Source organism: Athene noctua, chromosome 13 (assembly GCF_965140245.1).
Source record: "Athene noctua chromosome 13, bAthNoc1.hap1.1, whole genome shotgun sequence".
NCBI lineage: Eukaryota > Metazoa > Chordata > Aves > Strigiformes > Strigidae > Athene > Athene noctua.
In genome coordinates, this window is record NC_134049.1 from 23,102,510 (window position 1) to 23,114,458 (window position 11,949).

At 52.7% G+C, this 11,949-nt stretch overlaps 2 protein-coding genes across 2 annotated transcripts; both read right to left on the minus strand.

Annotated features, from left to right (window-relative positions):
- Positions 1-116: 116 nt before the first annotated feature.
- On the minus strand, positions 117-4,766 carry TERB2 (telomere repeat binding bouquet formation protein 2). The gene is made up of 7 exons (XM_074916953.1): positions 4,703-4,766; positions 4,288-4,369; positions 2,749-2,894; positions 1,421-1,482; positions 843-931; positions 646-737; positions 117-408 (listed from the first exon to the last, which is right to left on the minus strand). Exons 1-7 carry the CDS (start codon positions 4,764-4,766, stop codon positions 263-265), a joined length of 681 nt encoding a protein of 226 aa, XP_074773054.1. The 3' UTR covers positions 117-262.
- A 4,540-nt stretch (positions 4,767-9,306) lies between these two features.
- Positions 9,307-11,949, minus strand: B2M (beta-2-microglobulin). Its single transcript, XM_074917544.1, has 4 exons — positions 11,854-11,949; positions 11,269-11,556; positions 10,695-10,729; positions 9,307-9,578 (listed from the first exon to the last, which is right to left on the minus strand). The coding sequence occupies exons 1-3, from the start codon at positions 11,918-11,920 to the stop codon at positions 10,716-10,718; spliced, it is 369 nt and encodes a 122-aa protein (XP_074773645.1). The 5' UTR covers positions 11,921-11,949; the 3' UTR covers positions 9,307-9,578; positions 10,695-10,715.

The window sequence follows — 11,949 nt, forward strand, 5'->3', positions numbered from 1 at the left end:
CTAAGCGGAGATAATTTATAAATCCCCCACGTACCGTGGAGATTTTAACAGAATTTGCAGCTCAGTACCGCCAATCTCTGCGTTATTTAACTAAAACACGAGGAGAACGCCAACTGACGGGTAAAATAACCATCAGTCTGTAGAAGAGCGCGAGCAAAGAGGCATCCCATCATCTTAACTACAGGACTGGATTTCCAAACACAACCAATAGCACTTTGGCAGCTCTTATTTAAGTGCTTGATGCGAGCAGCCACCTGTTAACTTACAATTTTCTCTTCATTCTAGTCTTTGCATTGGAGTAAATGTTGATTTCGTTGTGAATCCAATACGCGGTGTAGCCTGAGGTGCCGGGGATGAAATCGCGGAGCTCCCCGGTGTATTTCTTCATGTCGTGAGCAGAGGGGTAGCCTGCGAAGAGCAAGTGGGAGTCTCACCCCGGGGAGCTGCCCTCTTCTCCCCCCACACCGGGACAATGGGAAGCACAGCGTGCAGAAGGAAGGGAGCAATTCCAGTCGCACCCTCAGCGTTTCCGCTGCTCTAAGTACCAGGAGGAAGCGAGGAGCACACGGCGTGTGCCTGCTTCATCTGCAATCGTTTTCAGGAATATTTTCCACTCCTTAAAAATCTACCAACCCCAAATGTTACCTGTCACCATGTTATTCATCGGGTATTCCTGGAGGGCACGGTATGGAAATTCCCCCTGGGCAGGTGCTCTAGAGCCTGTTTCTCCTTCGCTGCTGTATCAGGGGGGAAAAATACCTGTGTGTTATTTCCTGTGCTTTGGGGATCTCTTGAAATTTAGGGGACGTGTTCAAATCCTACCAGCAAGGTCAGGGAAATACCTTTCAGCCAGGTCTAGCACATCCTCCTCCGCTTCTTCCTCACAGCCTTTGCTCACCGCCTCCGGTTCATCCGTCAGATTTTTGTTGGGCTGCGAGTATAAACACAGAGTTGAGATAAAACTCTGGAAACGTGGTCCAAGAGAACGGTATTTTTAGGATTTGCGATTTCAAGCATAATTTAGAATACAATTCTAAATCTAATCCCATTTTCACTTCAAAAGTAGCGAGAAATTGTTTTGGGAAGAGAGCGAGCAGTGTCTCTGAGCTACATGAGGAAGGAAAATGCCACACACAATGTCTGAGCTCAGGCCTCAGCAATCTGCATCCCCGGAAGGATGTGCCAGGGAGATGACATCTGTCTGAGGGAGGGAAAAAATCCCCCCTGAATGTCCCACACTCAACCCAGTGCTGTCCCCCTGGGGTGTCACACTGGGAGTGGCACACACAGCCCAGCAAGCACAAGAAGATTTAATCCCATATTTGGGCTGAGGGTCTGGGATGAAAACCAGGCTCCCTGAAGTTCATACAACCAATATTTTTTAAGCTACACCTCTTGTAGTATAAATTTCTCATCTTACCTGTTCTGCAAGTGAATCACCTGCCTGCTCCCAAATAAAACTACCGATTTTCCTTCTGATTTCTGCCATGAACAAAAAAATAAATGACTGAGAGAGCATCAAATGGTGAAGACTGTGCAGCAGTCAGTGCCTGTGCAAGCCCCTGCCCCTCGCAGGTGGACACGGGGCCCTGGCAGGAGCTCGCTAATGCAGTGTGAGGGCTCCATGTCCGGGTGGAGAGCGGTGATGAGTGGCCGCCTCAGCGGCTGGGGTGAGGACTGGCACTGTTTAACATCTTTGTTGGCGACATGGACAGTAGGGTCGAGGCACCCTCAGCTGGTTCACTAACAACACCAAGCTGTGTGGTGGGGTGACACGCTGGAGGGAAGGGATCCATCCAGAGGGACCTGGGCAGGCTGGAGAGGTGGGACGTGCAAACCTCATGGAGTTCAGCAAGGCCAAGTGCAAGGTCCTGCCCATGGGTCGGGGCAATCCCAAGCACAAATCCAGGCTGGGCCATGAGTGGCTTGAGAGCAGCCCCAAGGAGAAGGACTTGGGGGAATCAGTGGGTGGAAAACTGACAGTGAGCCAGCAACGTGCACTCACAGCCCAGAAAGCCAACGGTACCCTGGGCTGCACCCAGAGCAGTGTGGGCAGCAGGTACAGGGAGGGGATTCTCCCCCTCTGCTCTGGTGAGACCCCCCTGCAGTGCTGGGTCCAGCTCTGGGGTCACCAACATCAGAAGGACACGGACCTGCTCGAGCGGGGCCAGAGGAGGCCACGAAGATGATCAGGGGCTGGAGCACCTCCCTTATGGGGACAGACTGAGAGAGTTGGGGTGTTCAGCTGGAGAAGAGAAGGCTCCAGGGAGACCTTAGAGCGGCCTCCCAGGACTTAAAGGGGCTATCAGGGAGTCAATGAGGGATGAGGGGCAATGGTTTTAAACTGAAAGAGGGTAGATCTAGGTTAGATATAAGGAAGAATTTCTTCCCTGTGCCCAGAGAAGCTGTGGCTGTCCCCTCCCTGGCAGGGTTCAAGTCCAGGTTGGACGGGGCTTTGAGCAACCTGGGTTGGTGGAAGGTGTCCCTGCCCATGGCAGGGAGATGGGACTGGATGATCTTTAAGGTCCCTTCCAACCCAAGCCATTCTGCGATTCTACAATTTTATGGTAATAGATGGAGAATATAATAGATGGAGCATCCTCTGCCTCTGGGGAGGAAGAATTGCTCCCAGCAGAAGGAACTTCCCTCCACCTAGAGCAGGAAGTTCTGGTTTGCACCCCAAAAAGGCTGCACTCATGGAAGAACTCCTAGGGGAACAAAACCAATGTGTTTTTTTTTCCCCCTGACCTTCTTGCAAGCAAGCAGGTGGCAGGACGAAATGGCCCAGAAACACTGACGGCTTCACTCCTGCACCAGTGCTCGCCCACGCAGAGAGGTAACAGGAGTGAAAGACGGTAGCTCTGCCCTCCAAGTAATCAAGGCTCTCGTGTATTCTGGAAAAGAAAAAGACAGCTGGTTTCCAAAGGTAAACCTGAAAAAAAAATAAAAATGCAGAGGTGTATTGTCATTAAAACTGGCCTGCCGCGATGTTTTTGCCAGAAGCACCTAATTTTCTAACTATGAGACTCTACAAGCAATGTCCTGCTATGGTCCTGGCTGCTGGCACCTCCTGAGAACAGCCCGGAGGAAGAACACTAGTCACCAGGTAAACACACATCTTTAGGGATTAAATGGCACCGCTGTGCACTCTACTCTCGAGATGAGGCGGGTTCTTCAGGGAGGGGGAAAACGTGATTTTTATTTATTTATTCTTAACCCTGCTGGTCCCTGCTCAGGCTCATGGTGCGGTCCCCAAACCAGCATCATGACAACTGAGCAAGGAAGGGTGGGTAGAGGATGCTCAAGCACTCACCATCCTTCTTAGAGGGGAATTAAATATTGTTTGCCAGGTTCACGGTATGGATAATGACTGCATTTTTCCCAGAACATTGAATATATGTATATTTTCTATATGTAATTTCCCCTGGGGGAACAACCCAGTCCAGCAGGATGCTATGGCGGAAGGAGGGTTGTTACTCCAAGTTTCTTGGGATTCCCCTTCCACAGCTGGAGTGGGTGGCTGAAGGATTACAAAAAATCTAAGCCAGTTTTAAGCAATCGTGTTAAAAGAAGCTGCTTAGTTCAGCCTAGCAAAACCTGCTGCAGAGCATTGTGAGAAAACATTGCCGTTCCCTTTCACATAAATACATTTACATGACATTGAATATATATATTCACTAGCTGGAGGAAGACCCTGAATAGCTTTTCCTTATATTTGTTCTTGAGAGCTGTGATATTTTTTACATTAAGCAAGCAGAAGGAAAATAGCGATTTCAGCCCTTTTCCAACCGTTCTTACCTCCATGCTTGCTTTCAGAGTTAACTCGTCTTGACTTTTCAGCACCCAATTCCTTCCTTGGGGATGGTGTTACCTCTATTTTAGACCCTGAGTTGGCCAGTAGATCAATTTAAAGGTAGCAAGAAATACAGTGCAATTAGTTTAATTTACATCAGACTTAAGCCAACGTGGATGGTTTTTGCAGCCGTTTTCTGTTTTGTCTAGCTACAGTTTAGCTTTGGTGTGAGTTTTCAGACTCCGCTAAGCAGTAAAACCCCAGCAGACCTGTACCCAGGCACTTTAAAAGCACCACCTTGATTTTTAAAGGATAATGGCATCCGTTAAATACATTAGAGCTGTTATCTGTGCCATCACTGATCTTTCTCTCTGCAGCCATTGCGTGAAGAGGGCTCAACACGAGCGTGAAACACGGCTGCGGGTGCCTGAGGCAGGGCGGGCGCTGCCGGCGTGGGGGTGACGGGAGGGTCGATGGCTGGGGACGAGGCCCACCTGCGGGTGTCCGGGTGGGCGGCATCGCTGCTGAAGAGGTAGCCGGCGTCCCGCCAGTGGGCCAGCGCCCCGCCGCCCGCCGCTGCGGGGGGAAGAGCGGGGTGAGGAGGAAGGTCGGTGCCCCACCTCCGGGTGGCCTGGGATGGGGACAGCCCTGAGGTGGGAGCTGGGATGGGCCCCCCCGTGGCTGTGGGTCTCCCGCTGCCTCACTGAGGACTTTTCCGAGCTTTTCCCAAGTGTGGGGGCACCGTGACCTGCCCCAGCTTGGGGCGGGGGGCTGCCAGACCGTGCTCTGCCCCGCTGAGGGGTGGCGGGGCTGTGCCGCCATTGCTGTGCCCCACTGCCGGGTGACCGGGCCGTGCTGCGGCTCAGCCCCACCGAGCGCGTCTGTCCGCTCCCTGCCCCACAGCCTCACCCCACAGCTCCCGCGGGCCCGGGCTGACGCTCTGCGAGAACCAGGCGCGGTGGCCCCGGAACATCGCGGCGGGAAGCGGCGGCGGGAGGAGGAGAAGCCCTGAGCGGGCGGCGGGAGGGGGAGAAGCCCTGAGCGGGCGGCGGGAGGGGGAGAAGCCCTGAGCGGGCGGCGGGAAGATCCTGAGGGGGCGGCGGGAGGAGGAGAAGCCCTGAGCGGGCGGCGGGAGGGGGAGAAGCCCTGGGCGGGCGGCGGGAAGATCCTGAGGGGGCGGCGGGAGGAGGAGAAGCCCTGAGCGGGCGGCGGGAAGATCCTGAGCGGGCGGCGGGAGGAGGAGAAGCCCTGAGCGGGCGGCGGGAAGATCCTGAGCGGGCGGCGGGAGGAGGAGAAGCCCTGAGCGGGCGGCGGGAAGATCCTGCGGGCGCTGAGCGCCGAGGGGCGGCGGCCGTCTCCAGGTCTGGCTGCCAGCCGCCTCCCCCCCGCACCGAGTGGTCCAGGCGGCGGCAGGTGAAGCCGCGCAGGTTTCAAACCGCCCGCCAGGAGGGCCCGCGGCCCCGCCCGTGCCTGCCAGCCCTCGGCTGAGCACCCCAAAATGTCTGCAGGGGACCTGCACCCACACGGCTGGGCCAGGCTGCCCTGTGGTTTCAGTGCTGGTGTCTGGGGCACGTTGATGCTCAACCTCCTCTGGAAACCCTCCACAGCTCCGACCAACTTGAGTCACCCCTGGAAAGGCGACAGGACAGGCTGAGGGCATGGAGGGGACAGCGTCAGTGGCTGCCTTGCCCAGGAGAAGGCAGTGGCAGAGCCGAGCAGTGTCCGACAGCCTCGGTCCTCTCCACTCCTGCTGTCACCCTGGGCCACCAGAATCTCTTCCAGCTGCTGCAGTAACGTGAGGCAAAAGCCTTCACACTGTGGCCTCCTTCACTGTCCAGTCCGGACTCCTCCCCTCTGTACTATGGGGGGGGGGGGGGGCGAGCTTCCCTGGAGATGCTCTATATTCATTTCTCTGTAGGTGGTGGCAAAAGAGAAGGTAGTGAGAAGAAGACAGCATCTCCTTGCCTGGATTTCGTGTTCTCACATGCTGTCTGCTGCATCAGAGCCTGGAGCTGCCTGCCAGACCCTGTCTCCTTCAGATAGTGCTTCATGCTGCAAGGGAACAAACACCCTGCCAGGCAGAGTGTGACCACCAAACTCAGTGAATAAGGGGCAAGTCCAGCCCAGCAGGACACACGGGTGAGACACAGCTGTGTGAGGGCTCAACCTGGTCTCCTCCACGCTCAGATTATCTGCACATCCCAAGAAAAAGATTTACTAGTGCATATACCTAAGAGAAGCTGAACATGCCCAGAAAGTCAAGATTCTGGCTTGCCTCAGCAATAGCATGGCCAGCAGGGACAGGGAAGGGACCTTACCCCTGTACTCATCACTGATGAGGCCGCACCTTGATGACTGGGTTCAGTTTTGGGCCCCTCACCCCAAAAAGGCCATTGAATGACTCGAGCGTGTCCAGAGAAGGGCAACGGAGCTGGGGCAGGGTCTGGAGCACAGGTCTGCTGGGGAGCGGCTGGGGGAACTGGGGGGGTTCAGTCTGGAGAAGAGGAGGCCGAGGAGAGACCTCCTGGCCCTCTGCAACTCCCTGCCAGGAGGGGGCAGAGAGGGGGGATGAGTCTCTTGAGCCAAGGAACCAGCGACAGGACAAGAGGGAATGGCCTCAAGCTGCCCAGGGCAGGGTCAGGCTGGCTCTGAGGAAGGATTTCTGTGCAGAAGGGGCTGTTGGGCGTTGGAATGGGCTGCCCAGGGCAGGGGGGGAGTCCCCATCCCTGGAGGGGTTGAAGAGTCGGGTTGACCCAGCGCTGAGAGGTCTGGTGGAGTTGGGAATGGTCAGTGTTAGGTTAACGGTTGGACTAGGTGATATTCAAGGTCCTTTCCAACCTAGCTGATCCTGTGATTCTGTGATTCTGTGGTAAGTGTCAGCAGTACTGAAAAGTGATACGAAAACCCCTGGTCTTTGATTCTTACACATTTCTAATCAAGTTTTTACACAAGTTGAAGAATTATTTCTGCTTGCACTCTTCTTCCCACAAAGGACTTGGTATTTTATCAAATTAAAGGAGAAAAAGATTAAGGAGAGGTGTTAGGCCACATTTAATTGCTGTGTGGTGCAGGTAGGCCTGGCTTAGTTGAGCTGAAATGGGCCAGCCTGTGTCAACTAGCCAGGACTGGCTTGGGGCTGTGCAGCCTTCCTCTTGCAGATACTGCATGAACATTTCAGCAAAACCACACTGTGGATATTTGCCTTCACTCACCTCGCCGTGATTTGCTTGCTGGAGAGGGAGCAAATGGCAAATGCATCCCCACAGAGCTGGAGCTGTGGAAGCAGAGCTGGGACCCTTTTTGTTGTGTTTCACTTTCTGGGAGGACATCTGTATTCAGCTGTCTGTCTTGAATGATTTTCCCTTCTCTTGCACCCATTCCTGCAGCTTTTCTCCCTACCATACAGGAACTGGTGAAGCTTTAAAAAAATCCAAAGAGGTGTGACATTGAAGAAATTGGTCTTCAAAAAAGTTCTAAGTTATTCTCCTAAAGAGTCACTCTCCTAAAATTACCCTCATTTGGCTGACTCGTGAAATAGTTTACTTGCAGCAAAATCTCCCATATTTCATAAAGCACAAACGAGGCCTGTTTCATGCTTCAAACTTGCCAAGATATCCCTCAACAACCCCACCTCCTGAGAACTTCTGCTGAAAAGCTAGCAGCAGCAGTGCAGTTGCACCCTGGGTACCTTTGGACCCCCCAAGCTGGACCCCCAGGATGCCTGATAAAATGGAGGTTTTTCTAGATACACCCCTGAAATCCAGGTGTTAATCAATATTAGCCAGCCTCTAGGACTGGCATGCATTGTTGTCCCCAGAGGGGGGATTTTTGGGTAAACTGTCAAAATATTTCCTAAGTAAAACCACAAAAATCCCACAGATGCAATCAGGGCAAAGACTTCCCCAGTGGGGGAGCACAATACACGTTTCCTTTGGAGACGTGGTCACCCCACATTGCCTGTGCCACAGCACCTTCAACTGCTGCAGTCAACTCCGCTTGTGTCCTAACGAGGATGAAGTTTTCCTGTTGCTGTGACGCACCCAGCCATTACTCTCCAATGCTCCTGAGGATGGTAAAAGTGAAGCCGAGGTGATGGTAGGCACTTTGGTGGTTCTGTGTGATTCAGAAGAGGTAGCCAGGACATGGTCTGCAGCTCAAGCCCCCTTGGGCTCTCGGAGCAGGCTGAGCCACGCAGCGACTGGGTGAGCCCTGCCATCCACCGCCCGGTGATGGGCGCTCTGCATCACCCCCCACCCACATCATCCCCACTTCTCCCGCTTTGAATGTTCCTCTGATGAGCACAAAGGGACCCCCATAACTAGTTCCTTCGCCCCAGCAACCTCCAACCCAGGTTTTGGAACTGCAAGTTTGGATTTTCCTAATGCTTAACAGAAAATGTGGTTATAATGGAAAAAGCGATGAAACAAGCTGAGATTCCCCAATATCTCAAGTGCATTGTCACACCAGTCACAGCAAATCTGAACATACCCAAGAGGAGATGGGCGATATCACACCCACTGGGTTGCCAGGAATCCTTGTTCACATACACGAGATCCACACTGATTAGATCCTCCTTGATCCAACACCGATTTCTTCATCAAATAAAAGCAGGCTGATGGATCTACCAAGCAGGACCATTTTTGGGCAGTCTCACCAAACCCCCAAGGTACAGCAGAAGACCAGCCCCCAAGAGGGCTTCTCTGTGGGGTCAGCTGCTTATGGAAGAGAAAACCAGAAGTGAAAGTCACTGACACATCTGCTTCCCCTCAGCCCAGCTTCACACCACACACCCCCAAGGAAGCATCAGCTGGAGTTCTCCCCCTTGGAGTGGGCACCACATCCTGCCCATTGCCCCTTTTCCTCTCAGCCAGCTTCAAGATCAGACCCAGTGTCCCCAGGGTTACTTCATCCCTTTGTTTAACTTGTGCCTTTCCTTCAGAGTCTGGGGCCAGGCAGATCCCACATAAACCTGTGTTCCTGCACTTTCTCAGTGGGATAAAAAATAACAGCTGGGGGACAAATTCCCATGCAGGCCACCGGAGACAAGACCACAGACAATCAATATGACTGGAAGTCAAACCCAAACTTTATTAGCAAGCAAGCCCTTACATATTCTTGTGCATTCTAAAAATAGCAGCAAGCCCTTATATACTTGTTGCTACCTTGCGTTACTCTCGTGCATGCTTATTTCAAAAAAATAGCTCCCCTCAGTACTTAACACTGCTACCCACACACAGCCAGTAGATAAGTTCCTGCTTTTTTAATTCTGAAGGAAGAAACTGATAAAGAAGGGACTCTTAACAGGCACATTCTTTTCTTCTGGCCTTCTTGATTTTAGGTATTGTTAATCTTCTGACCCAAATGCTGGTTGTACATTTGCATTGTCAGCGTGCGTGGAAAGTTCAGCAACCTGGCATACACACCCACAGTGCCACCATGCTCCAGATCCACCCACAACCCAACAGCCATCGGAGCCCACAAAATCATCTCAAGTTGCCATATGACTCCAAAGAAACTTTTTAAGGACCCCACTAAGGTCCTCCAATTTTATTAAAGACAAAAATCTCATACAATTCAGCGCACTGAAGAGCTACAATTTTTTTTTAATCAGTAATGTGGATATTTATAAATACGTGCTCGTGTGCCGCTTTGGGTAAATGATGTATTGACAAGCTTCACTGCAGAATTCCTTGTTAATACACAAGTGCTATTCTTCATATCCAGAAGCAAGATGTAAAAGAGAGAAGCTCAAGAAGATTGACTTGCAAAGCAGAATTTTTCAAACCTGCATGAGGGAGAGGAGATTGACATCAATCACTGCTCACACCTTCAACTGTAATTATTTTAGGAAAAAGTGTTTTCCACAAGGGAACTCCAACTGCAGAGTCCCAGCTGCAGGCTGACAGACCACCTTTCAATTATATTTAGATAAACATCCTGCAGGAACTGCTTGGCAGGGGTTCAGAGTTCCACAAGCAATCCTCTGCCAAGATAATCCTTGCTCCCCACCCCAAGCACCAGCTGCACAGATATTCCCCCTTTATCCTGCTCTCAACTCCTCCGCCCCAGCTCAGCAAATCCTTGTGCCCAGAGTCCCAAATCCAACCAAGCCTGGTACCCCTTGCCACCAGTGACCCTCACGCCAACATCTCACCACATAAGGGGCATTTCAAGCAAGATCTTGCAAAGGCTTGTCTGCGCACAGTTAATAATTATCGAGCCTCTACCTGGGCACATAACGAAAGCGTTTCAACCAGCATTGAAGATATGTGACCTAGCTGACATAGTTGCAGTTTTCTTTTCCCTATCAAGGGTTAAACTAGTATTTACCCAATTGCTAAATCCAGACCAGTTATGCCCAGATAATGTGAAGAACCTGAGCCCTCAGACTGTGAGACACCAGTGAACAAAACAAAGACTGCTTCTGCTTTGGCAGCAAGGCACTGATTTACACCTCAAATCCCACATTACCAAACCTGACATGCTGCCTGCTGCAGGGTTAACCAAGCTGCCTCCCCCCAGTCGGGGGGGATTTCCAGGTACAGCAACTTCCTTCTCACTAGGCAGACGACAGCACCCAGCACCACGTGGTCTGGAGAAGCACTAGAGGGCACTGACAACTCTGAACCATACCTGGCAGAGTTCCAGAGACAGGCCAGGAAGTTTTGCTCCAAGGAACTCCTTTCTTTTGAGCAAAGGAGACTCCTGTAGGCAAGGTATGCCTAAGAACTAACCAAAACAGTGGGTAGAAAGAGTGTGGGAACAGCCTCGCTCCCAATCTGCATCAACACTTTTTTTTTTTTGTGGTTGCTTTTGTTCCTCAGCTCTGCAAGCTACACACTTCCTGCCTACAGAAAGTGGTCCACGTTCCCCTTAACACAGAGCATCAGTGTTAACTCACCATGATTATCTCAGACACAGCTTACATGTCTGCATCTGCAAGAAAGACGAGCAGAGCGTTAGGCTTCAGGGCAACCAGAACACCCTCTCTCCCATCACCATGAGCCCACCCCCACTAAAAACAGCAGAGAAACTGCGGTAACCAGAGAGCTGCCCCTGCTTGGCTGTGTGCTTGCTCTAGCAGGCTGGGTCACCGTGATCAGTCCCCACTGCTAGCTACATCCTTATTTATAGCCACCAAATATAAAGCCAAAAATCACTGCATGACCCATCTCTTTCTAGGCAAGTTCACTTAGAAAGAGATCAGAGTGCTCCCCTAGGAATTGTTAGGCAGTAACAGCCAAATACCGACAGATAATACCAACACGAGTCTTCCCTGTCTGCTACTAACAAACTTTTTCACAGGCAGCTGAAACCAAGTTAGTTTTCCATGTATTGCACAAGACCTTCAAAATCTACCCCATTACAGCACCCCCCTTTCCTAAGAGGAACAGAGATGCTGTGGATATAAATTAACAAGCTCTGGCTTTGGCACATGAACAGTTGCAAAGCTTGAAGAGGAAGGCAAACAATACCCCAACGGAAAGACTGTGGCTCTTTGAAGGCAGAATGGTCCACCCTGCAAACGTAGACGTCGTCCTTCCTGGGGGTGAACGGTGCGTACACCAGGCGCTGGAAAAGCCACTTGTCGTTGAAGGACATGTCCGCGTACTGCACACCGGCCATGGGCTCCCCGTTCTTGAGGAGGGTGATATCAATCTTCGGAGGGTGGAAACCACTCACGAAGCAGTTAAGGACGTTTTCCTCTCCGCTTGAGGCATGTTTGCGGGAGTACACCTCCACCTTCGGAGGGGAGTTTGTCTCTGGAGGAGTGTAAGGGGCAGTGAGGAGCAGGGCTGCAGCGGGCGCCGCCTCGGAGTAGCCAGCTTCCACCCCGCCGGGCACAGCAACAGACACCGGGCCCCTCACCGCCCCTCCCGCCGGCTCCCACGGGTAAGAGCCCTCACCGCGCCCTCCCCGGTACCGGGCTTCTCCCAGCACCCGCTCCCCACCGTACCGGGCCCCTCCCGCGCCGGCAACTGGCGCCGGACCCCGCCGCCCCAACCCGTACCAGCCTCTCCAGTCCCAGCGGGGCCCTTCACGCCGCCTCCAGCACTCACCCTTGGCCGTCCCCAGGCCGAGCAGGGCGATGAGCAGCAGGACGCCCGCCCTCAGCACCAGCCCCATGGCTGCCACCCGCTCGCTCTCCTCGCAGA